Genomic DNA, 26261 nt, shown 5'->3' with positions numbered 1-26261 from the left:
TTTTGATGTTTAGCTTGTTGCCCTTTTAGAGGAGAGGAGATAAAAAAACATCCCTGACTTGGCCGAACCTCATCACATGATTTATTGGCTCACATCCATCTGTGAATTATTTATTGGCAAGAGACTTAATACCGAGGAATCCCTCTTAAATATCTTTTTCTAATGAGTCCATTTTGAAAGCGCTTACAGACTTATAAGGGGACCTGTTACTTTTCTGGTTCATACTTGTATTTATGGTTTCTACTAGAACATGTTTACATGCTGTAATGGTCAAAAACACTTTATTTTCCTCATACTGTTTGTGCTGAAACACCTGTATTCACTCGCTGTCTGAGACGCTCTGTTTTACCACCTATCTCTATAAGGACACCCTCCCGAAAAAGCCCAGTGTGCTCTGATTGGTCAGTGTTTCAGGGTTTTTCCATATTTCAACATCTCTGCATCATCACTGCAGCCGAATAATGACTGTAACGTAACACTTTCTACCGTGAAAAATCACCAATAAAAGCTTCTAAACACAACCGAACATGTTCCAGCAGGAAAATGATACGAAATCAGGGAGAAATTGATGACATCAGCAATAAACATTACATTATTTTGGGATGTTAGCATGTAGCAGTGTACACTTCATAATATAAACACTTGCAGATGACTATATGACGAAATCCGGCACACTATGACATCATACTGTATCCAGAGTAGAAAAATCTATTTGAAACGGAGGGTTCAGAGCAGTAGGAAACCTGGGTTCTTTGCTTACAGGGATTACTTCTACATACAGTACAGGCCAAAAGTTTGGACACACCTTCTCATTCAATGCGTTTTCTTTATTTTCATGACTATTTACATTATAGATTCTCACTGAAGGCATCAAAACTATGAATGAACACATGTGGAGTCATGTACTTAACAAAAAAAGGTGAAATAACTGAAAACATGTTTTATATTCTAGTTTCTTCAAAATAGCCACCCTTTGCTCTGATTACTGCTTTGCACACTCTTGGCATTCTCTCGATGAGCTTCAAGAGGTAGTCACCTGAAATGGTTTTCCAACAGTCTTGAAGGAGTTCCCAGAGGTGTTTAGCACTTGTTGGCCCCTTTGCCTTCACTCTGCGGTCCAGCTCGCCCCAAACCATCTCGGTTGGGTTCAGGTCCGGTGACTGTGGAGGCCAGGTCATCTGCCGCAGCACTCCATCACTCTCCTTCTTGGTCAAATAGCCCTTACACAGCCTGGAGGTGTGTTTGGGGTCATTGTCCTGTTGAAAAATAAATGATCGTCCAACTAAACGCAAACCGGATGGGATGGCATGTCGCTGCAGGATGCTGTGGTAGCCATGCTGGTTCAGTGTGCCTTCAATTTTGAATAAATCCCCAACAGTGTCACCAGCAAAACACCCCCACACCATCACACCTCCTTCTCCATGCTTCACAGTGGGAACCAGGCATGTGGAATCCATCCGTTCACCTTTTCTGCGTCTCACAAAGACACGGCGGTTGGAACCAAAGATCTCAAATTTGGACTCATCAGACCAAAGCACAGATTTCCACTGGTCTAATGTCCATTCCTTGTGTTTCTTGGCCCAAACAAATCTCTTCTGCTTGTTGCCTCTCCTTAGCAGTGGTTTCCTAGCAGCTATTTGACCATGAAGGCCTGATTCGTGCAGTCTCCTCTTAACAGTTGTTCTAGAGATGGGTCTGCTGCTAGAACTCTGTGTGGCATTCATCTGGTCTCTGATCTGAGCTGCTGTTAACTTGCGATTTCTGAGGCTGGTGACTCGGATGAACTTATCCTCAGAAGCAGAGGTGACTCTTGGTCTTCCTTTCCTGGGTCAGTCCTCATGTGTGCCAGTTTGGTTGTAGCGCTTGATGGTTTTTGCGACTCCACTTGGGGACACATTTAAAGTTTTTGCAATTTTCCGGACTGACTGACCTTCATTTCTTAAAGTAATGATGGCCACTCGTTTTTCTTTAGTTAGCTGATTGGTTCTTGCCATAACATGAATTTTAACAGTTGTCCAATAGGGCTGTCGGCTGTGTATTAACCTGACTTCTGCACAACACAACTGATGGTCCCAACCCCATTGATAAAGCAAGAAATTCCACTAATTAACCCCGATAAGGCACACCTGTGAAGTGGAAACCATTTCAGGTGACTACCTCTTGAAGCTCATGGAGAGAATGCCAAGAGTGTGCAAAGCAGTAATCAGAGCAAAGGGTGGCTATTTTGAAGAAACTAGAATATAAAACATGTTTTCAGTTATTTCACCTTTTTTTGTTAAGTACATAACTCCACATGTGTTCATTCATAGTTTTGATGCCTTCAGTGAGAATCTACAATGTAAATAGTCATGAAAATAAAGAAAATGCATTGAATGAGAAGGTGTGTCCAAACTTTTGGCCTGTACTGTACATTTACCTCATTATTTAAAACTTTGGCTAGTTTAATGTGAGCATCCATAATTGTAAGACTAAGACACAAAATACAGAAACGCATAATAGGCCCCCTAACATCTTGTGCCCAAAATTTTCCTGTACAAAATGTGTATTTTTAAAGCTGTATTACCTGATGTTTGAACAGGCGAGCAAGCCGCCTCATTAACTTTGCTCTTTGTCTATAACTGCCTTTTGTTTTCTTTTAAGTTGGCATGTTAAAAACACAGATAAAATCAAGACAAATGTGCTTGTGCATGTGTGGATTCGTGTGTGTGTGTATTGTCTTTCTCAGACAGCACAGGTAATGTGATCGACCTGGTGAAAGATCAGCTGCCGGAGCTGCAGCTGTCTGAGGAGGATCGGCAGAAGAACCTGGAGCTGCTCCAACAGGCCAAAAAGGTCAGCGACCGGTTCCTGACACGCCGTGGTCGCCGCTCCCTCACTGATTCACCCACAGGTAGTGAATACACACACTCACACACACATATTTACTGTGCATAGATAGATCATTTCCGAAGCATGCGTTGATTGCTGTCTTGGTGAGTTTGATTTAATTTTCTATTTTTTTAGTTTGTTACCTTGACAAAGAGTTGACAGTCGCATTAAACTCAGTTTGTCCTGTGTTTAAATGTGTTTAATTCACTATATATATATATATTTTTTTCTATAAAGGTCTGTCTCCAATTCCAAGTCCGTCATCCTCGCCGTGTTCATCTAGAAGCAGCTCACTGACAGTAGCTCCTCAAACTGGTAATGTGCTATTTAAAATGACTATTTACTATTCATTAATAACTTTTCTACATTATTTTGCTGTTACTTTGTGATCATCACAGTTTGCAAGAATGTTTTTGTTGGTTGTTTTCTGTTCTTTCAGCTCCCACAGAGGCAGCCCATGTCAGCTCACAGCCAACTGGGCAGGTAAAGAAACTATAAACCACATTCACTCATTATGGCCTGACTTGTAATGCAGATATTTTTTGATGGACTCTCATTTTCCCCAGTTAAAATGGTAGTGTTAATGCTACTTCCCTTTGCTGTGTTTTAAAATGGTCTAAGATGTATTTATTAACACAAGAAAATTTGCCATGCTGTACTCTCTCATAGCATCTGGAGGTTCCTTCAGCGCGGGAAAAGCCTGACCTAACGACCCAGGATCAGGAGGTCAGATTAACAGATTCAGTCACTGTTTTTTTTTTTTTATTAACACAGATATGACAAAGTCAGTATTTGTCTAATGCATGCCAGATTGGAAGGTTTGTAGAGGAGGGGAAATGAGAACATTTATACAGACATTGATACTCCCCAGAGGATGAATCCCAATGACTTTGATCCCCTGCAATTGTAATTCACTACAGGAATGCTAAATGTATTACTAATAGTTATTATCTTGCCAACCTCAGGGTAACAGGCTGTTGGTGGACTGGAAGCCGTCTGAGAAGAGGAAAGTGTCCTCTGGGACTCTAACACCACGCTTTGCTGTTCAGAAGGAGAACTGTGATCCAGCTGTACCTAAGAGTCCTCCAGCAGGCAGTAAAGCGGACGAGGGATCTGGTCCAGGCCGAAACTCCAACCAGGCCCCGGCTACAGGGGTGGCCAAGCCCGTCCCCCGACCCCCTACTCAACAGGCCCCCTGTACAGCAGAGATCAAGACGATCGGGGCCTTTCCTCCACTTATGAGGGCTGTTTCCTGGGATGCTGTAGGCAGCCTTAATTCTAGAAACGGAGCACCGAGTTTCCCTCCTACACCCGAGGATACGTTCTCAGACAAACCCAGGGATGCTATCTTCAAGTCCTCAGGGTACAAGGACCTCCCCACCCAGCCGGGGGGTTTACAGACACTGTCTAAATTCAGAGAGGTAAAGCAGTAAACTACATGCTACTGTGTTTACTGCCTGCTTTTGTAGTCGGGGCCTTCCCTGGAATATGTTGTGTAAACACTTTGCTCCTGTGTGTGTGTGTGTGTGTGTGTGTGTGTGGGGGGGGGTTTACAGGAGCACAAGCTGATGCGGAACCAAAGCATTGTGGGATCCAAGCTACCAGACTTGAGTGAAGCTGCCGAACAGGAAAAAGGTAACAGTCCGTGTTTTCCCTCTTGTCCTTGTAAGACAAAGTACTTGGAGCGGTACATTCAGCAGTGTCGCCAAGGGTGTGTGCACTTCCTGAATCTCAGGGAAAATCTGTTCCAGTCAGAAAATGATAATGATCTAAACTGCTCTTGTTTTTTTCCCTCTGTGCCACCCGTTTACTGGCAACCTCACAACAGAGAAATACATGCTGTTTGCATTTCCCATCAGCAGATGGCATGATTGTTAAAGCGTGTGAGCCAAAGACCACCAGTGGAAGATGAAACGAGGAATTTGTTTTATGTATTTTGAGTGTTTTGGGGACCTGAGACTTGGATTTGAGTCACAAATAAATCAATAAAATTAGGACTTGAGACTATACTTAGACTTGACAGCCTAAAGATGCTCAAAGTTTGGCCCACAGTTCAATGACAGCCCTTAAGAAACATCTTTTGCAGGCCCTGAACGTGACATGAAATGCCTGCATTATATTGTAATCATATGCAGTTCATTTCAGTACTTTCACTTTTAATATCTTTATCAATCAATATCTTTAATCGTATCATTTTATACACTACTCAGCCACAGCTTCAAACCCTAACAAGCATCAAGTTAGGAATGACTACTTGTAGAAAGCTACAAGTAGCATGGCAACTCATGGCACCTCCTAAGTGCAGTGGGAATTGCGTTTTATTATCAGTGCAAATGCTGTTAGCTAAAGTTAGCAATTTCAGTGGAAAACTCAGCAGTTGTGTGTGAAAGTGAGAAGGAAAAGCCACCACAGAAAAATGCTGTATGTTTGAGGAGAAGAGGAGGTTTCAGGGAAAACATATAGACTCCTCCTGCGTCGGATCTCAGTGGGCAGATTAAGTGATCTGCCTCATCTGCAAACAGGTGAATTTGGTGCTCAAATCCTGTGAAAAATAATGAAGGTGTGACACAGGCGAGCTATGTAGAATAGGGCTGTCAACGAATATTCTAAATTCGAATTTAAATTCGAATTTGAAAAAAAAAAAATGGACCTTCGAATGTGAAAATTGATATTCGATTGTGGAGAGAAAAAAAAACACCACCGCAGCTGTCCTCTTTGCGAGTGGGCGTTGGCCTGGGCCACTGCACTGAAAGCAGTGGACAAGCGGTTCTGCTCCCAGCTGTTGTCTCTGTCACCCGGCTTGACACATCCACTCGCAGCTCGTGCAGAAAATAGACCAGAGCTGGCCACGGAGCTGTGCGGCGCTTCGAGGCTCTTCGCAGCGCTTCCGCGAGCGGTGTGGCCTGACGGGTCAGAGAGGGGGGGCGAGCGAGGGGTCCACGGTCATTTCTAACGTAATGTTATAGATAATTGTTTTATGTGTTTTAATGTGTAGGTATGTAAATGTTTTCAAAGACGTTTATGTTGAAATAAAAATACCTACAAGTAGTTATGTTTCCTTGTATTAATACATATACGAGTATGTTTCCTTGTATTAGTTTGCCCTCTTGTGGACATAATGCGAAAAAAAAAAAAATTCGAATGGTTCGAACCTATGAGTTATTTTTAGAAGGAATATTCGGATGTCATTTTTGAGCAATTTTGACAGCCCTAATGTGGAAGCTTATGAAATTGCTAAGTGCAATAAGCAGTTCAGTGATTAAGAGTTTGTGCAGGACTGCTTGGTAAAAGTGGCTGACACCATGGGCTGTAGTTTCCCGGCACGGCGCAAGGTGGCGAACCCCGCGCAGAGCTAGTTTCGAGCAGCGCAACCCAAGGCGCGCTCAGTTTGTTAGTTGTTTGTTAGTTTGGCAGACCGAGGTTAATGTGTCAGGCACATTAACAATGCAATAAATACCCACAAAACCACTATTCAATGCAGCTGTCTGCAATCAGCACATAAATGTATCTCTATATCGACTGTCCCGTCACATCTGATGTCAGATCAAAGGGGATTGGCACCGTTTGGCACGTTTGGCACACGTAATGGAAACCCAACCTGATTTGATTAACACAGCTGCAAACTAATGAGTTCACACCACTCTCAGCCAACCACACACAGCCACAGCATCAGATAGGGAGTATATATTCAGCATCTGTCATCTTAGAAAAGTCAAAAGAAAAGAAACAGAGTGAGACTGCGAGAGAGAGAGAGAGAGCGCGCGCACGAGAGAAACGCAACATTGATTTACAATTGTGGTGACCTCCTCCCAGGCTACCTTTGCATCATCAACCCGTGGAGGTCTGCTCACAGTTCCGTATATTCGGACACTGCGAGCTTGGACCTCCCGGACCAAAACATCAGTTTCCTCCTGGGAGAAGTTTGGCCGTCTGACGCTGCCGCTCTCTTCCGCCATGGCGAATTGAGTAAACTCTCATTACGCCATCATGCGGCGCATTTAAGGGCGAGGAGAGGGGCTCATTTGATTGGTGTGATGTGTGTAAAACCCACTCCACGCCTTCTCTCCTCCCTCTTTCCGACTTGCGCAGGTAGGAGGGACGGAGGTGGGAAGGAAGAGTAGCTGCGCCAGCACGCACGGTGTGTCAAACTTGCAAAATCTGCCTGGCCACACCCAGTTGGCAAAGCGCAGGTGCGCTGCGTCTCCGCCTCGCCCAGTCTGCGAAACTAGAGACCCATATGTCATGACTCTGTGCATCCCTAAATGATATGCTGTCTCCCTGAATTCAGTTCAGTTCATTCATTTTCATTTATTTACTGTAACCGCATATCCTGTTAAAAGTCTCAGGGGGGCTGGAGCATATCCCAGCTGACATTGGGTGAGAGGCAGGGTACACCCTGGACAGCCCGCCAGACTATCACAGGGCTGACACTTAACACGCATTCAATTCAATTCAATGGAATTTTATTTATCCCGAAGGAAATTCTTGTGCCAGGGAATGCTTCAGATTATTGTAACACTAAGAACAGTAACTACAATTTAACCAGTGGGTTCCCCGGGTCAGGGTCAGTCACTGGGCCCAGTTTTACAAACAAAAGTAAAATAAATATCTGGCAAAATATACAAATATACAAGATAAGAAGTGTTTTCAAGGAGAGAAAGCAAAACCAGTGCCTACTAGAGTAACAATAGGAGTGAGATAAGTACTAGCATTACTAAAAGTGAAAGTGGTGCAAAAAGCAGACTGCGCATGATGATCAATGTTATATTGAATGTGATATAACAATGAGAGGTAGTATTGCACATGATTGAGGAAATTATATTGCATGATATTAAAAAGTAATATTGCACATGATGTTGGTTTAAAAACTTGACTCGACATCTGAGAAAGCCACAATGTTCAAGCCTCAGGGTTTGACCTTATAGGATCTGTTTATAGTACCTAACTAACCATCAGCACAGCTTTGAAGGAGACTGTACAAATGTGTAATTTTGATTCAAATTTTAAAAGCTTTGGAGACTTTAAAGTGAGACTATGTCACTTTTAAAAGGAAGAAATATCACCGTCTAGAAATATCACCGTCTTTCATCAAATGAAAAATTGAATTTCTTAGAAATAGAATGCAGTCTTGTTCAAATCAACACTTGGAGGTTTTGATGCTGCAGCCAAAAAAGGTCTGGTATGACCAGTAGCTTGTGATGACTAATGTTAACTGTGTTGCTGTGTACAGTAACTCACTACTCACCTTACTTGTGCCACTGTAACACTACATTTCAGTACATTTAAAAGTTACCTAGTCTACCTTTAAAGACATGTGGTTTAAAGTAGACTTGAACAGTACTTGACTTTAAATCTGTTTCAATGACTTCAGCCTTGACTCAAAACATCTTTGGAAAAAGACGTGGTATTTTCTTCAGGACTGATTCATGTAACAATGTATCTGCAGGTGCTCCATCTTCTCCAAACTCAGCCAGTAGTGAAGCAAAGGAGAAATCCGACGCCATGCCAAACATTTCAGATGTGATGCTGAGAAAACTCAAACTCCACCGAGGTCTACCAGGCTGGTGTGTAACAAACCATCTGCTGCTCATGTTAACTTTTACCTTTTGTCTTGTTTTTCCTGTCTAATCACTAAAAATAACCCTCCATACATCCAAATTGTACTACTGTATGTACATTACTCACCATACTAACAGATCCTCTTTCATTTCATTCCAGTGCTCCTCCACTCACTGAAAAAGAAGTTGAGGTTAGTATCTGATCTCATCTGTTGATTTTCAGTCATTTTTTTCTACTAAAAACTAAAGATACAATATCACAAAAACATCAAATTAATCCATTTCATAATGAAGCATTCAAAGTTCAGTGCCTTCCCATGCATGCTACAGCTCATTTTGTTTCCTGTGGTGCTCTGCTTGTGCTCGCCTGCTATTTAAAGGACCTGTTTGACAGTTTGGGAAATACACGTATTTGCTTTCATGTCGAGAGCTAGATGAAAAGATTAGTATCACTCTCATATCTGTACAGTAAACATGAAGCTGGAGTTAGCAGCCTGTTAGCTCAATCTCAGGAACTAATGATGTTAAGCCTCTGCTGCTCAAATGTACAACATTACTTGGACTACAAACAGAAACTAGAACATTTCCAATACCGAAATCTTGTCCTGTTGCTCACAGATCCTGCATACATATGCAAATGTCGGGGAAACTGTTAGCCTGGCTCTTCCTGAGAGTAATAAAATTTGCCTACCAGCAGCTTTAAAGAGCAAAAGTTAACATGTTATATCTTGTTTGTTTAATCCGTACACAAACAGTGTTGTATAAACACAATTTGCTATTTTATAGCTGGGTATGTGCCGGGCGATTTCTTGGCCTACTAACTTCCTCGAGTCCATGATTGTTGTTAGGCAACTGGTTTTTGTATAGAATATTCAAGTGAGATATAACATGTTAATTAGTGTGCTTTATAGATGCTGGTTGGTAGACTTTATTACCTTTGGACGGAGCTGGGTTAGCCACCTTTTTCCAGTCTTTAGGCTAAGCTAAGCTGTTAACTTCATGTTTATGCTGCGTTCAAGTGCAACAAGTCAAAAACCAAGATGTACTAAGTAAGATAACAATGCATTATGCTGTATTTTGTGCATACAAGCACTTAAGCAACGTATCAACAGATGCAAGTTGGACAGGACTGTGTGTATGACTGTTTTAGTGAGACACAATTGAGACAGAAGTGCTAATAAACTGTATCTTACTACAGTATTCACAACTGTTGGAGCAGCCATGTTGGATTTTGAGGACATGGTTGGTGAGGTTCCTCTGACTTTTCAAGTTGGAAATCTGACTTCAGGTGTGTTCCAGTTGAAATTTCTGACTGGGAACTCCTAAAATCCAGCTTCCCAACACAAATGGATCAAGCATTAGTGAGCAGACATGAGAGTGCTATCGGTTTTGTCATCTTCCTCTTGGCAAGAAAGCAGAAAAGCATATTTTACAAAATATTTCTTGAACAATTTAACTTTTGAAAAGTCACTTTGGTGCCGGCCATAATAGTAGTAAGAGCCAGTTTATTTACAAATACAGGTATTTACTCACAACTTGAACTGTTTTATGGCAAACTGTAATTTGCTTCATGCCCTGTTCTGCTTTCCAAACAATATATATTCATTTTAATAATCTCATGCTCATTTCTAACTGCTCCACAGTCAAAGTACTGTGTGCATGAGTCATCATACAATGGGTCATAAAATCGACTGCCAACAGTAATCTGTTTACTTTGAGCAGTGAACTGTGTTCAAACACTGTTTCAAACAGAGCAGTCAGATCCATTGTTCTACTCACTGCAAACATTTGCCACATGCGGCTCCATGTTTATAATAACCTGTTTTGGTACCAGAGTAGTTAATTACACCTTCATAAAAATTGTCTGCCTGAGCTTGGCGGTGTTCTGTCAACAGGAAAGTGTTTTTCTGTTCCTGATCAGACCGAAGAGACTCAGAGTGATTTCCTGTGGAGAAAAATGCAAACATTAGTGACGCTTTCGGGCTCGGGCTGCAGCCCCTCTCGCTGCTCCCTCAGGGACGCGTCTGGACCGGGACAACGAGAGGTCATATATTTCCTCTCAGCCGCGGCCCATGTATGTTGGAAAACTGTGCAGACTGGCTTTGATCAATGCAGCAAAACATCAAGAGGTCAAATGTTAGAATCACAGCTTGTTCCCAATGCTCTTCTCCAGGGCTGCTTGATTCTCCCTCACACGTCGTTAACTAATAAAAATGCATATTAGTGTCACGTAAACAACCGCACTGACTCTTACTTAGCCTGCATGTGTGCGTGTGCTGCACTGTGGGAGAGTTTCCTATGGATCCCTCTGATTTATCCCTCAGAGTTGGTGCGTTGCCATCAGCAGCAGCTCATCTGAGTTTAATGTGCTGTGTTAATGTGCCATTGTGAGAGTTATATTGCAGTAACTTCCTCCCCACAGAACGCATTCGTCCAGCTGTCACTGGCATTTCGTAACGACAACTACACTCTGGAGATGCGGCTCAAACAGGCGGAGAGGGAGAGGAACCTAACTGAGGAAGACACCGAGAAAGAACTAGAAGAGTTCAAAGGAGCACTGAAGGTCAGCCCTCGAAAACAGCAGCTGATATTAGATTAACTTGCACAGAAAAATTCCCTCTGGCTCGTTCATCTGCTAAACGTTTCCTGGAATAGTCCCACAGTAAATATTTATCTTGTCTGAGTCCAATCCCAGGTACAGAGGGGGACACTGATGTACACTGTGTTGTCCCGAGAGACTTCTAACAAGATGTTGTTGTGTTTCTCGCAGATGACTTCTCCACAGTGGCAGAACTTGGAGCAGCGTGAAGCGTACCAGCGCTTAATAGAGACAATAGCGGTGCTGCACCGACTGGCCACACGGCTCTCCAGCAGATCAGAGATTGTGGGAGCAGTTCGACAGGTGCAGTTATACAAACACATGTAAACTGAGGAGATGCAGCACAGTTAACGACAGATAAAGAGAACGCTACATTGTGTAAATATACAGTACATCTTGTTGTTTAAAAGATACTGTCTTGTTCAGGATGTCCCGGGCCCACTGAGACGCCTGTTTGGCAACATTTTAAGAAATTATGGGGAAGATTTTTATCTTAACGCTGTGGCGGACCCCGTGCCGGCCAAAGCAAACATCAGTTAAAGATCAAATTTACTGTTTTTGCAGTACAAAGGTCTGAAGCTATTTAAAACCCCAGACCACTTAGATGCCGTTTTTTATCTGTCCTTTGCGCTGCTGTCATCAGTGGTGGAATACAACAAAGTACATTTACTCAAGTGCTGTACTTCATATATGAGGTACTTTTACTTTACACAAAATATTCATGCAATGAGATTTTATCAGTAATCATCAAGTTAAGTGGGTAAAGGAAAATAATAGAACTGCTAAAACAGTCTGGATTGTTTAGAAAATGACATGCTAAATGGCATTCATATACATTCACCAGCCACTTTATTAGGTACACCTTGCTAGTACCGGGTTGGACCCCTTTTGCCTTCAGAACTGCCTTAATTCTTCGTGGCATAGATTCAAAAAGGTGCTGGAAACATTCCTCAGAGATTTTGGTCCATATTGACATGATAGCATCACACAGTCGCTGCAGATTTGTCGGCTGTACATCCATGATGCACGACATCCCAAAGGTGCTCTATTGGATTGAGATCTGGTGACTGTGGAGGCCATTGGAGTACAGTGAACTCACTGTCATGTTCAAGAAACCAGTTTGAGATGATTTGAGCTTTGTGACATGGTGCATTATCCTGCTGGAAGTAGCCATCAGAAGATGGGTACACTGTGGTCATAAAGGGATGGACACGGTCAGCAACAATACTCAGGTAGGCTGTGGCATTTAAACAATGCTCAGTTGGTACTAAGGAGCCCAAAGTGTGCCAAGAAAATATCCCCCACACCATTACACCACCACCACCAGCCTGAACCGTTGATACAAGGCAGGATGGATCCATGCTTTCATGTTGTTTACACCAAATTCTGACCCTACCATCTGAATGTCACAGCAAAAATCCAGACTCATCAGACCAGGCAATGTTTTTCCAATTTTCTATTGTCTAATTTTGGTGAGCCCGTGCGAACTGTATCCTCAGTTTCCTGTTCTTAGCTGACAGGATCTCTGTGTGGTCTTTTGCTCTTTCTAAAATACTCAGACCAGCCCATCTGGCACCAACAACCATGCCACATTCAAAGTCACTTAAATCACCTTTATTCTTCTTAACTTCAGCCGGTCATCTTGACCATGTCTACATGCCTAGATGCATTCTGTTGCTGCAACATGATTGGCTGATTAGCTATTTGCATTAACAAGCAGATGAACTGGTGTATCTAATAAAGTGGCCGGTGAGTGTATATTCATATATTATATTAAGATAATAAACTGTTTCACAAGTTTGTGTTTGCAGCACATAACTTTGATGTGTGATCGTCCTCAGTGTCACAGTATCACATACTGTGTAAAGGGAAACTGCAAATATGTGAAGCAAGATTTAGTGTTATCATGAAGCCTTTTCCACCACGTATTTGTCTCAACATGTTCGGTGTTTATTTATTACCTCTTTAACATCTCACCTGTAAGATGTGAAACAAGAATCAAATAACTGCTTGTAATGTAAAAGTTGTTGCTTATACAGATGAACTACAGTAAATTATCCCCTAATTTTGCAGCTCGGAGGAGATTTTTAGCCTGTTTTAGCACATTGTTTTAGTTTTATGGCACATTTTACTGTGTGGTTCAGTCTCATTGCACTGTCATCAACCATGTTTCCAACAGCCATCAGAGGCTTTCAGCAAAAACCTCTGGTAAACCCTGTATGCTGCACGCCCAGCACCAAACAGCTTACAGACAGACTTCGCAACTCACTGCTGAAGAAAGTTGAATATTAAGAGACAGTTTTTTTTAAGGGAAATTTAACCATGAAACCATGAAACAAGAATATGTCAGTTAATATTTGACTTATATTCATCTGGTTAGTAAGATCATTTTTCTTTTTCATTGTGTAACAGGAGAAACGTATGAACAAGGCCACTGAGGTCATGATGCAATATGTGGAGAATCTGAAGAGGACGTACGAGAAGGACCACGCAGAACTGATGGAGTTCAAGAAGCTCGCCAACCAGAACTCAAACCGCTGTTATGGAGGCTCCGTGGACACTGGTGACCACATTCACATCAAACACAAGAAAACACAGAGACATTACAGGACATAGTTTTGAAAGGGTTTCATGCTTGTGGAAAAATATTTTTTAACTTTATTTATCCAGGCAAGGGTTTGATAAAGCATGCATGTTTTTTAGTGTCACTGCTTCATTGCTGCTCTGTAGGAATATTTTCACCAGGCAATGTTGTAACCTCTGTAACTGGTGTGTTACTGAGCAGCTTCACTGCAGTATTGAAACAATACCAGCATGAAACTACTGGTTTCTGTGCTTACATAGTGCTGTATTCTGTGTTTCTTCGTATGTCCTCACAAAGATGATGGAGTTCCACGACCGTCAAGATCCATGTCCCTCACCCTCGGAAAGGTAAGCACTTCAGTTTTTTTAAGAGATGTTTTTTGGTTTACCGTGTACACCAGTGCTAGCATGCTAACATTTGCCAATTAGCACAACAGGCTAAAAATGTCCCAAAATGTCCACATGCCGTCCTGTTTATAAAATTCTTTTGTGTTTCCTGTGCAATGTTTGAAACTGTCTTTCTGTGACATCATCATGTCTGTGTTGTTAAACATTTTAAAACATTACATCCTTGATACTCTCATTTTTTAAATTCTTACCACTGGCACATTTTCTGTCTTCTTTCACCTCTCTAGGCTCTGCCCAGACGTAGGGTGAGCGTTGCGGTGGTGCCCAAGTTTAACCTCCTGAACATCCCGGGTCAGAGCCCAGCTACAGCCGGCCCTGGCCCCAATGTGGGACCCACGGCTGGTGCTGCTCTTCCTGTCCTGGTAGGTCTTCCTGTCCTGTCCTGTTCTGTCCTGTCGGAAAATGATGGGAAATGACACATCAAGCATTAAATGCTGTGACACCCACTCTCCAGAATGACTGCTGAGTGAAAGATATGCGCAATGAGTTAGAAACATATGTAGGAGTCATCTTAGGACGCTTACTTACTAGTTCAATTTAAGGACACCGATTATTGTTGTAGTGTTTCTTTTTGTATTTCAAAAAGGATAAATTGTGTTTTAGAATGAAAAACTTGCTCATATTGCTGTAGTTCACTGATTATAGTAATAGATTTTGCTCGAAGTCATATCTATAATAATTGTCAGTGGTGGCAAGTGACTCAATACATTTACTCAAGAACTTTACTTAAGAAGTACAAATTTAAGTTGTTTTTTTTTTTTGCTTGAGTAATTATATTATATGACTTATATGACTTCATAGTTAGCCACTGCTTTTAGAGTCAAATATTGTACTTTTTATTCCACTGCTTTTATTTGACAGGTGAAGTTACTATTTAATTAACAGTTTAAGACTTTAAGCTTAAAAACCATATGATAAGGTTAAGAAATACAATAATCAAAAGCACTGTCTATTTGGGGTTTCTGTCATGTTTCAGATATTTTTGGAATTTTTGAACAAACTTCCTAACTTTGTATAATGTAGTTGAAACTAGCTCCACCCTGACCAGCTAGGAAAGTGAAATGCAGCTTTAACATTGACGCATCAATGCAATGACGGTACTGATCCATCGAGATGTTACAGATGCATCAAGATGTTACAGATGCATCGAGACAGCTTCAATAACATCTCGAGATAACGTGTCATATAATAATGTACCATAATGATGTACCAGTCATGGGGCTCATCTTTTTGCAGAATGATTACTTTTGTTACTTTAAGGGTAACTTTGGTATTTTTTTTCAACCTGGACCCTATTTTTGCATGTTTTTGTGACAAATGGAGACAGCGTGTTTGAAACTAGTCCAGTGTTTAGCAAGCTGGCAGTCACTAAAAGGCTGCAATGTGAACACTCGTTAATTTATGTCCACTAAAAGTGCTTGTTTTTGCCACTCAGATTATTATCCTAAGTGTCAACTAATACGAAGGGTCCCTACAGAGATAGAAGTTTTGCTAAAAGAGTAAGATCCTTTCTGTTTAATGAGAAAACGGCCCTGAAATCACCGTCGCCAAACCCACTAGACTTAAATTTGTTTGGTGATGCCGATCTCAGGGCTGTTTCTGGTTAAACAAAAAGGATTTTACTCTTTACTAAAAAGGTCTTTTTCTTTAGGATCCTTTCCATGATGTTTTCAGACCCTCACAATAATAGTCTGAGCCTGTCAGTGGCAAAAACAAGCACTTTTAGTGGACATAAATTGACAGAGCACAAATGTCCTGAGTGGTTACACAACAGTACTCTTGCTCGACTACTAGACCAGTTTCAAAAATTGTTTTCTCCATCAGTCACTTAGACACAAAAACATGGGAAATCTAGTGTCCAGGTTGAAAAGTACCAAAGTTAAGCTTTAAGTAAATTCAGCTCTAAATACGTCTGCACACTGGTATTGGTACTTTTACTTAAGTAAAGGATGTGAATATTTCTATCACACCTTTTGACTGTGTATCATTGTTAGAAGGCAAATATATTCCTCACCTATATTCAACTCTCTCCTCTCCAGTGTGAAGCGAATGATGTGAAAGCCAGCACTCCCACAGAGGCAGCTCAACCGGCAGCAGAATGGTATGTTTTATGTATTTGTGTTTTGCTTACACACACACACACACACACACACACACACACACACACACATTTCACATACACACGTGACTGCATGTACAGTATGTACACATACCATTGCTTGATTCCCAAGGTCAGCACACAGACCTTGAAACAATGGGCCAAGACAAGCCTGAACTTGTAATCATTCTTATCAAAAACGTTTTGTGCTGCAGTGGGACCTTTGTCTTGTTTGTGTGACCTTCAGGATGTGTTTTACGGTGCAGAGAAAGCCCCGCTGGAGTGAAAATAACCCTGACAGCATAAAAAATAATCAGACCCTGCTGCAGTTGATGGATATGCTATCCTGGGTCATAATCTAAACATTTGTGCAAAGAGTCTGACAAAGTCCAGGCACCAGGCTCCAATCATATCCTGGTTATAAAGTGAGCCTGAGTAGAGCTCTCAAGTGTCTAGATGTTCTCCAAGGAGACAAGAATAGAAATAACAAATGTGCAAAGTGCCAGCTCCGTGTCTTTTTTTTTCTCTTAATACTCGCTGATTGTGTCTGTAATGCACACTGCTATCATTCAGCCACTGCTGCAGTTTGGAAGTTATAAACAAAGCCAAGGTGTTGTGATGGAACCTAAAAGCACACTCCTCTCAGTTTTATAATGTCTGCTGTGATGGTGTTGGTGTCCAAGGCTGACTGTTCTTTCCCATCTGAAACAATGCAGTGGAAAGAGTGTGTCGGAGCAGGAAAATGAGCCAGCCAAGCCCCCTGTAAACGTAGAGGAGATCAGAGCCGAGATCAGAGCTGAGCTCAAGGCAAAGATCGAAGAGGAGGCATACAACAAAGGGTGAGGCCTTCTGTCCTCATCCTTAACTGCACACAAACACACTGTTGTTGTTTATTATAAATCACCACATTTATGGGACTCAGTTATGTTGCTGTTGTGCAGGTGTATATAATATTAAGTAAACAGAGCCTGCCTGATTATAGGACATCAGTATATTACTGTATATCCTTTGGTGCTGCTGGTAAATGCGAACATTTCAAATGCAGCTACCAAGAGGGACTGAAGCAAAGTAAAGTGCTCCAGGAGGAGAAGCAGGAAGAGGAGAACGCTGCAGAGAAGCTGCTGGAATCGAAAAATAAGGATGAAGAGAGTGGAAAGAACAGAAACACAAGCAGGTAAACTGAATCTGCTGTTTTAGAAGATAAATTCAGCATGTTGTTCTCTGACAGTGTTAACATAAGCAGGCCAAATGTCCAGTCTTTAAGTTCCATTCACAATGCAAAACTCTAAAAGTGAACCCAAAGCTCATCTACACCATGAGTATACATGCCAATAAGACCTCTCATTACTGTGTGTGGCACATCTCAGACCTTCAGTTTGCTGAATTTAAGAAATATACACTAATTTTACACAATTTTCAAAGGAATACTTCACCCACAAAATGAGTGTTTGTGTATCAGTTACTCATCCTGTGTTACACTGAATTCCTGAGAAAACTTTGCTCTTCTCAGATGTCTCCACGGTGAACGAAGAATCCAAAAATGCAGAAAAGTCTAGATGAACTGAAGACTAAAAAGGGTCTATGTTTAACAACAGCAAAACTACATCAAAACATCTGTTTAAAAGCTCTCACACAGCTTGTGCAGTATAATCCAAGTCTCATTTATCCTGCTGTATGCTCAGTACTTCCCATACACACCATCCATCCATCCACCCATGCATTTCATCCGCTTTTCTGGGGCCGGGTAGCGCAGGCAGCAGGCCAAGCAAAGCACCCCAGATGTCCCTCTCCACAGAAACATTTTCCAGCTCATACCGCGAGATGTTCCCAGGCCAGATGAGATATGTAATCCATCCAGTGTGTTCTGGGTCTACCCCACAGTCTCCTACCAGTGAGACGTGCCCGGAACACCAAAAGAGAGGCGCCCAGGAGGCATCCTGATCAGATACCCAAACCACCTCAACTGACCCCTTTCGACGCGAAGGAGCAGCGGCTCTACTCCGAGCTCCCTCCGGATGTCGGAGCTCCTTACCCTATCTCTAAGGCTGAGCCCAGCCACCACATAAAGAGAACTAATTTAATGCTTACAACTGGATAAACGAGACTTGGATTATGTGGGAGTTGTGTGGGAGTTTGTATGATTGAGTTTGAGTTGTTAAACATGGACTCCCATTGCTTCAGTTCATTGTCATTTGCTGATTCTTCGTTCACCTTGAAGGCATGTGAGAAGAACAAGTTAAAGTCACGTCTTTAGGGTGACTAACTGATATACAAATAGTGGTTTTGGGGTTGAAGTATTCCCTTAAGATGTACTTTGTCATTTTGCAAATCTATGAGCCACATGCAGCCACAAGCCAGATGGTCATGATCACACATTTGTAAGGAAAAAAGGTAAGGGAAAAATAGTACGTTACAGTTAGTGAGAAAATGTTGTTCTTCAATTTCTGTTACTTTGAATCTTTTTCCTGTGCAGGAATGCCTTCCTTTGGCCTATTTCCAGATATTTCTTTATCTCTATTCCCCATTTTATTTTTTTTATTTTTTGTCAAGGTATTGAACATGTTAAAATAATACAATGACAAAATAAAACTTATAAGCAATAAAAACAAACGGGATCCTCATTGTTAGAAAAGTAATCAAAAAGTAATCACATGTAATAAGTTTCATTACTTATTTCATTTTTAAATAAAAATTAAAATGAAAAGTCTTTGAAGAAGATGCATATAAAGCTGTTAACAGCAATAAAAATATGAGATGTTTATTGTATGAGGTCATTGTCTTCACAGGAGGATGGAGGAGATCCTGGTTCTTCTTGGTCGCTATTCTCCCAAGATCCCCTTGAATCGGCGACTTCTCTGGATGGCCCTGACTCTGTTTGTGGTGATGTGTCTGGTTATCAGTATTTTCACATTCTTCAGTGACTACTACAACAGACGTGAGGACACGTAAGCAGAGACGGACTGTGTGCGAGGCGAGATGAAGATCTTTGGACTGAGTGTAGCAGAACAACCAAAGAACCCCGGTGCAGAGTCACAGAGTCGCCCTCTGTCTCTGTCAGTTTACCATATCACCACACTCGGACTCACTTGAATCCATGACCCTGACTTTCGAGGGCCAAAGACGTTTTGGGAGGCTGTATGGATGATGTTGCCTTTGTTGTGGTTAACAGCATTAAGTTATAATTTTGTTTGTATGGAAAAATTAACAGATTGTTTGCTACAGTGAGCAAAAAGATAATTTCTGTATAGGGACCAATTATATAGTGTGATGACACATATACGTATATTTAAATTAGATGCATACGTAACGACATGTTCTGGTTTGGGTACTTTCTGATGATGAGTATGGCATTTTCCATTAAATGCCGCAGTAGAAAAAGTGTATATTTATCTACACTCTGATGTTAAAGTATAAATCTCAGGTCCAATAGATAATAAAGACCTCGAGAGATTTTGAACTAATATTTAAAGATACAGAAAATAAAAGGTTTTGATGTTTTGTTTTATTTCTGTAATGTGTATTTAAATATTTTAAAATATAAGCACATTCCAAAGTAGTTCCTTAAGTGCAATATTTTGCAGTTGACGGTTCTTGTTTGTGCCATTTTGGATTGTGTCTTCAGAGCACTGAGAGATTTTCTTCTTGTATGAGAGCACTGATTAGATGGCATGAAGCGTATTTTTATCTTCTTTGCACATGTGTGCCTGCCGGTGTTGTTTGTTCTTTGTGGATTTGATGCTCTGCCACTTCACCTTTTGAATAAAGGTGCCTGAAAAGATACCGTATTCATTTCCATTGAGAAATATCAGGTGCTACCAGAGAAGATTGATGCTTTAATCCTTCTTCTAAAATGTTGACATCTTACTTTTTTTTTCTTTTCTTTTTTTTTTTGACCATTTGGGGGCAGCAGAAACAAGTTGTGAACACAACATAGACATATCATCACCTTTAAGCTGATATGGTGAACCAGTGTGAATCCAGTGTGTAGGATTTAGGGGGTTATATTGGCTGAAATGGAATATCGTCATAAGTATGTTTTATTTAGTGTATAATGAGAATTGTTGTGTTTATGTTACCTTAAAATGAGCTGTTTATATCTGCACAGGAAGTCGGTACTCATCTGTGGAAATCGCCATGTTGCTCGGCCATGTTCCTACAGTAGCCCAGAACGGACAAACCAGTCACTGGCTCCACAACGGTTTGTATGATATCCTACGAATTACCACCTCACAAATGATGTTATGTCTTTAATATAAAGTTACTGTTCTAATTTATGTAAAGTTACAGAGCTTAGGTTTAGGAAAAAAAACCTCAAAGTTCAGACAGTTTCCATCATCAGTCTCCTGGCGAAAGTCCTGTGTTTTGAGACCCATCCACCATCCCAGCCTTCCTCCTTACTGGACCATTCAGGACACAATTTTGTGAATCCTAGATAAGTGAAGGAATGACCCACCCTACTCTCCCTATGATTGGATGGTACTCGTTGCCTTTGTTGGCTGGATTGGTTAGGTTTAGGCAAAAGGATTGAGACTGGTAGGGTTAGGGTAAGAATGTCAGGGTAAGAACCAGAGTAAGGTGGGCTGTCCCTTCGGTATCCTAGGATTTACAAATTCATGTTCGGCACTGCTTCCTCCCTTACTCTCATCATCGCATTGGTCACATGATTGCAGCCTTCCAAAATACATAGATGATGCACAAATTACTGGTTCATGATTACGTAGGATATGAACAAATTTGGATGAATTACTTTTTGTAGAAAAAAACGTACAAACAGTGCACCAGAACAGCCTGCGTACTTTCATGATGTAAAGTCATTGCATAGGCCACTGCAAGCTCTCTCTGTCATCTCTGGATGACAGGGTTGTTACCAGAACTCATCCAGGAGCACACAGCTGCAATTTTAGTGGATCAAAACTCTCTATTTCCATTATCCAGTGTGCTCTTCTTTATTATACATATTCATATTGTTTTCCTTTGTTTTGGGTTAGACTGGCACTCTTTTAATTATGCCATCTTGTTGTTCCCTCTTCTGCAGTGGCACCTGATGGGAGAAATGGAAGCCCAACAAATGTGGAGTTGTAGAAAGCCAAAATATCTCAGTTATAGCCGCAGCCATCTTGCATTAGTGACATCATTTAGAGCCAGAGTCCACGCACTAGAAATCTCCATGGTATTGAGTTCCAAATAACTAGCTATAACCCAGCTTATCAGAAAGATGAACAAATGAACACACAAAAGCATGATGAGAACTACCTAAGATGACAGAAACCATCTTTGGGAAAAACTTATTTGACATGTACTTTGATCTTTTAGTTTGGCCCATGCCTCATCTGCTAACATGGAGGCGGCTGGGTTTATGACCTGTACTGCAGCCAGTCATCACAGAGTGATCAAGACTTTTATGGGGCGACAATGTTGTCGTCCATCTTTATATACAGTCTGTGGTTTAGATAGCTTACACAAACAAGGCATATCATGTAATTTGTGATATTTAGAAGTGCTGTTTGGTGGATTTTGTTACCTTTTAACAGAGCCAGGCTAGCTATGTCCCCGTTTCAAGTTGTGATGCAAAGCTAAGCTAATCTGCTACTGGCTGTTGCAACATATTTATGCTACAGACATGAGAGTGGTATTGATCTTCTCATATAACCCTTGGCAGGAAAGCAAAATGTATTGTTAACTATGTTATCAAGGGACCTTTTTCACAGAAGACATCTTGACTTGTCACAGTAGGAAAAGCGCTGATGTAAATAATAAAATTAATGATGGCTGAATTCCATTTAGCTGCTTCAGTTTCAGGGTCCTGGTATTGCTCATTAAAATTGTCTGCGGTAAAAAAGGTCTGTGCTGATCAACTCTTCTTGCTCACCAACATGTCTGTTCTCACTTTACAGCACATCAAAATTCCATCATATTCTCTCTGGAGCAGCTTGATTAACTCAGGAAACCATTTACTGCAATGTAATCTAACTCTACAAGGTCTTAATCTGACCCCATCGACACACAGCCACCTTAAGAGAAGTTAAATATCCGTCCGTAGCTCCCAATGGTCATTTATTATGCCCTCACTGACACCTCACATCTGACAAAAACACCGCGGCGTGTTCGTCAGCACTGCGTAATTTCCTGCCATCAGGGCTTGTGTGGAGATGTTTTTGTGGAAGTGGGATGTTGTCGTGTGCCAGAGGCTCATCAGAGGGTACCAGAGATCATAAGCATGTTCATGACTGAGTAATTCCCCCTGGGAGGAAATCATTTGGACGGCATGCCCAGTGTCAGTTGTCTGTAACAGTGCTTAGACTGAAACCACAGGTATTACAATCTTTATTTCCACTTAAATCCAACAGATGTATTGCTCATCTTCCTCACTTAAAAAACACCTGTTTAAGTCCAGTTCAAATCCTCATTTAATGATTCCTGGAACATGAATTCATTGCCTTTTGCCTTCCTCAGAATTGCTGCAGCTTTTTTCTCCTGCTGACATATTAGTTTTATCTCTCTGTCTCCTGGGCCCTGCTCCGAGAACATATGATGGCTCTTGATCTGACCCTTGGGCCGTACTTCCCTCTTCCTTTTCCTTTTACTTTCTGGCAATGACAGAGTCCACACACCCCGGTGAGGAGAATCAACTCTATTTAACCCTCATTCGGCACACAGGCACATAAACTGTGCATCACTTGCCATCCCTCTTCATTCGTCCGTCTCAGCTCTGAGCAGTTATAAATATGATCTGGCTTTGCATCATATCAGCACTGTCAGTTACTCCAGTCATCTCTCATCAAAAGACTGACACAGACCACATCAGTGGTAAGTAATTCCACCATTTTTGATATTTATTTGTCTATTGAATTCTATCTTTTTTATAAAGTGTCTATGGATAAATGTAGGCCACTCATCTTCCCTAAAGTGTTTGATTTGCTGTTTTTCAGTTTTCCCAGCAGAGAACCAAAGTATTGCTGGAGTATTCCAGGTGAGCGGCTTAAATTACCTCAACCAGCCTCAGTACGTCTTCAATGCCTCTGATGCTCGCACGCTCTGCTTGTCCCTCAAAGTCAACATTGCCTCAAAAGCACAAGTGCAGGAAGCTCTTAGTAAAGGTTTAGAGACATGCAGGTAAGACCAGAGAAGAAAGGGATCACCTATATCTCAGTGGAGTTTAATGATGTTGATGATACTGATGTTGTGTCATACTTTGTTTTTACTCAGGTTTGGTTGGATTGATGAACATCTTGCAGTCATTCCCCGCATAAAGGCCGTTTCTACCTGTGGCAAAAACCAGATAGGCTTGGTGACATGGCGAGCCTCGGTTACAAAAAAGTTTGATGTGTTTTGCTTCAATGAATCAGGTATGACATGTTTATATGCATTTATTGTCTAGAGCTTTACACTACACATTAAAGGGGTAGTTCTGATTTTTTGAAGTGGGGTTGTTTGGAGTGCTTATCCATAGTTAGTGTATTACATACAGCAGATGTTAGTTGGCACGCCCCCCGTTTGAAGAAGCAGACTGGAGTGCGACATTGAAGCTCAGCAACATACTGCTGTGGATGGGGGGCCAGCAACAAAATGTCTTTAACCCACCTAAAAAAAATCAGTATCAGTGTAAATGTACACTATATTGAGAGTATTTTCACCACTTTACGTTGTCAGTCAGCTTGTTCTGATGAAGAAGCCGTCCTGGCCTCAGCTCCTCATATATGTTCCCGTCAAAGCTGCCAGACTCCACTGACAAAAACAGTCATTTTAGCTCGCTGAATACAGGAGCTTCTGGTCAACTGCTGCTTCGATCAGTTAGTGTGTTTGTGTCATTGCGTGAATTCGGTGAATCCGAACTAGCCCTTTTAAATGCCAAAGTCCCACAATATTACATACTAACTAAATGATCAAGGCAGCGGTAGATTACTGTCTGACATCATGATGAAGCAGTGAACATATTCTCAATATAGCGTACACTTAAACTGATAGTGATTTTTCTGGATTCGACTTTTAGATGGCTAAAATGCATTTTGTTGTGGACCCCTCCAGTAGATTGCTTAGCTTCCATGTTGGATTCCAGCCTGCTTCTCCCAACTGGGGGCACACTGCCTGACATTAACTGTATGTAATATACTGTTTATGGATAAGTACCCCATACAACCCCGCTTCAAAAAAAATCTGAACTATCCCTTTAAAAGACAACAGTTAAGTGAAGATATCATGCATGCTTTTCTTAATACAGCCCTACTTTGTTGTTGTTCTTTAAGGTTTTAACTCAGATTAATGTGAGTGAATAGTCCTGTCAAAGGCTGTGCTAACAATTTATAGCACTTACATTTGGACTGAATTTGTGTCAGGAAAACTTTTCTCCAAATATGTATGAGAAATTAGTGTTTGACTTAAATTGTGTAGAACATAAAGGTGGGTTTAAACCTCCCCAATCATGTTTATTTTACAAGATTTGAATAAATATCTAACCTAAATTTGTACCATTACTGCTAGAAACCCACCCAGAAATGCCTTTTAAATATTTTCCAGCACAAAGTCAAGTCAGCTGTACAAGGAAATCGCTATCAGTAGTTACAAATGGGCGGCAGACACATTTTTTAAAAAAACATACATTCATCAAACGCCTTGCACTTTATATAACACTTATCTACTTCCCTGTGGCCTCCGTGTACATGCACAGATGCAGCGGCACAACTGAAGGATGCAACGACTGATAACCCTTTGAACGGCAGGGATTACTCAGGACAAACTCATTCTTCTAAAGCAGCAAGCTCCACCCGCACCACGCACTCTACATCTTCCTCCACCCCTCTGTTTTCTTCCACCTCAACTCCTAGAAGCATGGACAGTGAGGCAGTACCAGCTCCAATTGTCAGCAGGGCACAGAGCTCTACTGGAGGTATGAGGAGGATTTTGTTCACAAGAGAACTTATTGTCATGTCACAAGTAAAAACATACAAGTTAAAGAGAGTTTGGATGTGATTTTTGTTTTGTATGACTAATGTCTTTTTCATGTTTTATTATTCCAGGAAAGGCTATACTCATCACCTCCACTTGTGCCCTTCTCCTTATTACATTAATCATCTTTGTATACATAAAAATGTGAGTGGTTTTCAACATGAACACACTGTATATAATACTAAGGTCAAACGTCTAGGGCTGCACACATTACGAAAAATATGCAATAACAATATAACTTGCGATAAATAAACAGATAATAAAGTGTACCCAGTTCTTGACTTGCACAATGCCTGTGCTTGTGCCATGTCATCTCCCCTGCATCCAAAAATATTGGCAGATGGCTTATGTGCAATTTTTGGCATGCACTAGTTCCTTGCTGGCATTCACACATTCGTCTGCACTCACACTTTCTTCCTTCAACCATGCAGACTAGTATGGCAGCCAAAGAGCTGACAGCATGGCATGTGTCAGACAAAATAGTGCCTGCAGACAGAATGTAACTTAATATGTTGTTACTATATTAAAAGTGCAAGTTGATATCATCATGATGATTAAAAAACGATATTGTGCATCCCTACTAGACATATTAGTTGTGGTTAAATGATGCCATCTGAAGAAGTATGTGAATGTATCAGTTATGAGTGAACTGGTTCTGAATGGGCTCTATATACACTAGTGCTACTCTAACGAGCTTTACTGTACATCAGCCCTGAAGAGCTGTGGATAAACTCACAAGACAAGGCACCTTTCTTGCTTGTAAAAATTCCCGATAGTGCGTATTAAATGTATGTTCTTTGTTGTTATTACATATATGAATGCACTGTATGATTTGTGTCTTTCTCTCTGTGAAAAGGAGAAGGAGTCGGAGCTCGGACATCAAGCAGCAGCAAGACTACATCCAGACAGAGGAGTGGGTTTGTGTGACAAAAACAAAAGAACCCCAGAAAGGTGCTGAGGAAGAGGAGAGGATAGAAGTGGGTGATGACGCAAGTTAGACATTTTCTGATGAGACATTTTTAAGGACATGGAAAACTACCGAGTAATATTGTATATTAAGGATGATGTGTCCCTTGTTGTTTCCTTTAAAAGGCTTTTTTGTTTGTATGTGTTATGTATTAGTATTTTCAGTTACATGATGCTATTAAATAGTGCTGTTTCACCACTAGATGGCAGTGTTTACTATACAATCATTGAGAAGACT

General features: G+C 41.2%; 2 protein-coding genes across 4 annotated transcripts in view; both read left to right on the top strand.

The window, feature by feature from the left end:
* Positions 1–19892, top strand: part of LOC117268210 (inositol 1,4,5-triphosphate receptor associated 1) — a 41960-nt gene extending 22068 nt beyond the window's left edge. For all 3 annotated transcript variants that reach the window (XM_078175530.1, XM_078175537.1, XM_033644652.2), the window contains 17 exons: positions 2726–2890; positions 3106–3183; positions 3308–3351; positions 3538–3594; positions 3834–4289; positions 4425–4503; positions 8315–8432; positions 8587–8617; positions 10849–10989; positions 11197–11328; positions 13438–13588; positions 13907–13956; positions 14244–14378; positions 16056–16117; positions 16831–16953; positions 17160–17288; positions 18901–19892. In XM_078175530.1, coding sequence (XP_078031656.1) covers positions 2726–2890; positions 3106–3183; positions 3308–3351; positions 3538–3594; positions 3834–4289; positions 4425–4503; positions 8315–8432; positions 8587–8617; positions 10849–10989; positions 11197–11328; positions 13438–13588; positions 13907–13956; positions 14244–14378; positions 16056–16117; positions 16831–16953; positions 17160–17288; positions 18901–19063 — 2114 coding nt within the window. In that variant the 3' untranslated portion in view covers positions 19064–19892. The remainder of the gene's footprint in view (positions 1–2725; positions 2891–3105; positions 3184–3307; positions 3352–3537; positions 3595–3833; positions 4290–4424; positions 4504–8314; positions 8433–8586; positions 8618–10848; positions 10990–11196; positions 11329–13437; positions 13589–13906; positions 13957–14243; positions 14379–16055; positions 16118–16830; positions 16954–17159; positions 17289–18900) is intronic.
* Positions 19893–22714: 2822 nt separating this feature from the next.
* Positions 22715–26250, top strand: lyve1a (lymphatic vessel endothelial hyaluronic receptor 1a). Its single transcript, XM_033640165.2, has 6 exons — positions 22715–22921; positions 23044–23227; positions 23321–23460; positions 24780–24998; positions 25129–25201; positions 25914–26250. Exons 1-6 carry the CDS (start codon positions 22840–22842, stop codon positions 26053–26055), a joined length of 840 nt encoding a protein of 279 aa, XP_033496056.1. The 5' UTR covers positions 22715–22839; the 3' UTR covers positions 26056–26250.
* Positions 26251–26261: the final 11 nt, after the last annotated feature.

Source organism: Epinephelus lanceolatus, chromosome 2 (assembly GCF_041903045.1).
Source record: "Epinephelus lanceolatus isolate andai-2023 chromosome 2, ASM4190304v1, whole genome shotgun sequence".
Taxonomy (NCBI): domain Eukaryota; kingdom Metazoa; phylum Chordata; class Actinopteri; order Perciformes; family Serranidae; genus Epinephelus; species Epinephelus lanceolatus.
The sequence above is the reverse complement of the archived record's forward strand: the minus strand, read 5'-3'. Positions and strand labels throughout refer to the sequence as shown.

What these genes read in the sequence shown, in the direction of transcription:
- lyve1a (XM_033640165.2), top strand. Translation starts at nt 22,840, where the DNA reads ATGATCTGGCTTTGCATCATATCAGCACTGTCAGTTACTCCAGTCATC. An exon ending in AAAGGTTTAGAGACATGCAG is followed by an intron (nt 23,228 to 23,320) that starts GTAAGACCAGAG and finishes GTTTTTACTCAG; the next exon opens with GTTTGGTTGGATTGATGAAC. An exon ending in GGCACAGAGCTCTACTGGAG is followed by an intron (nt 24,999 to 25,128) that starts GTATGAGGAGGA and finishes TTATTATTCCAG; the next exon opens with GAAAGGCTATACTCATCACC.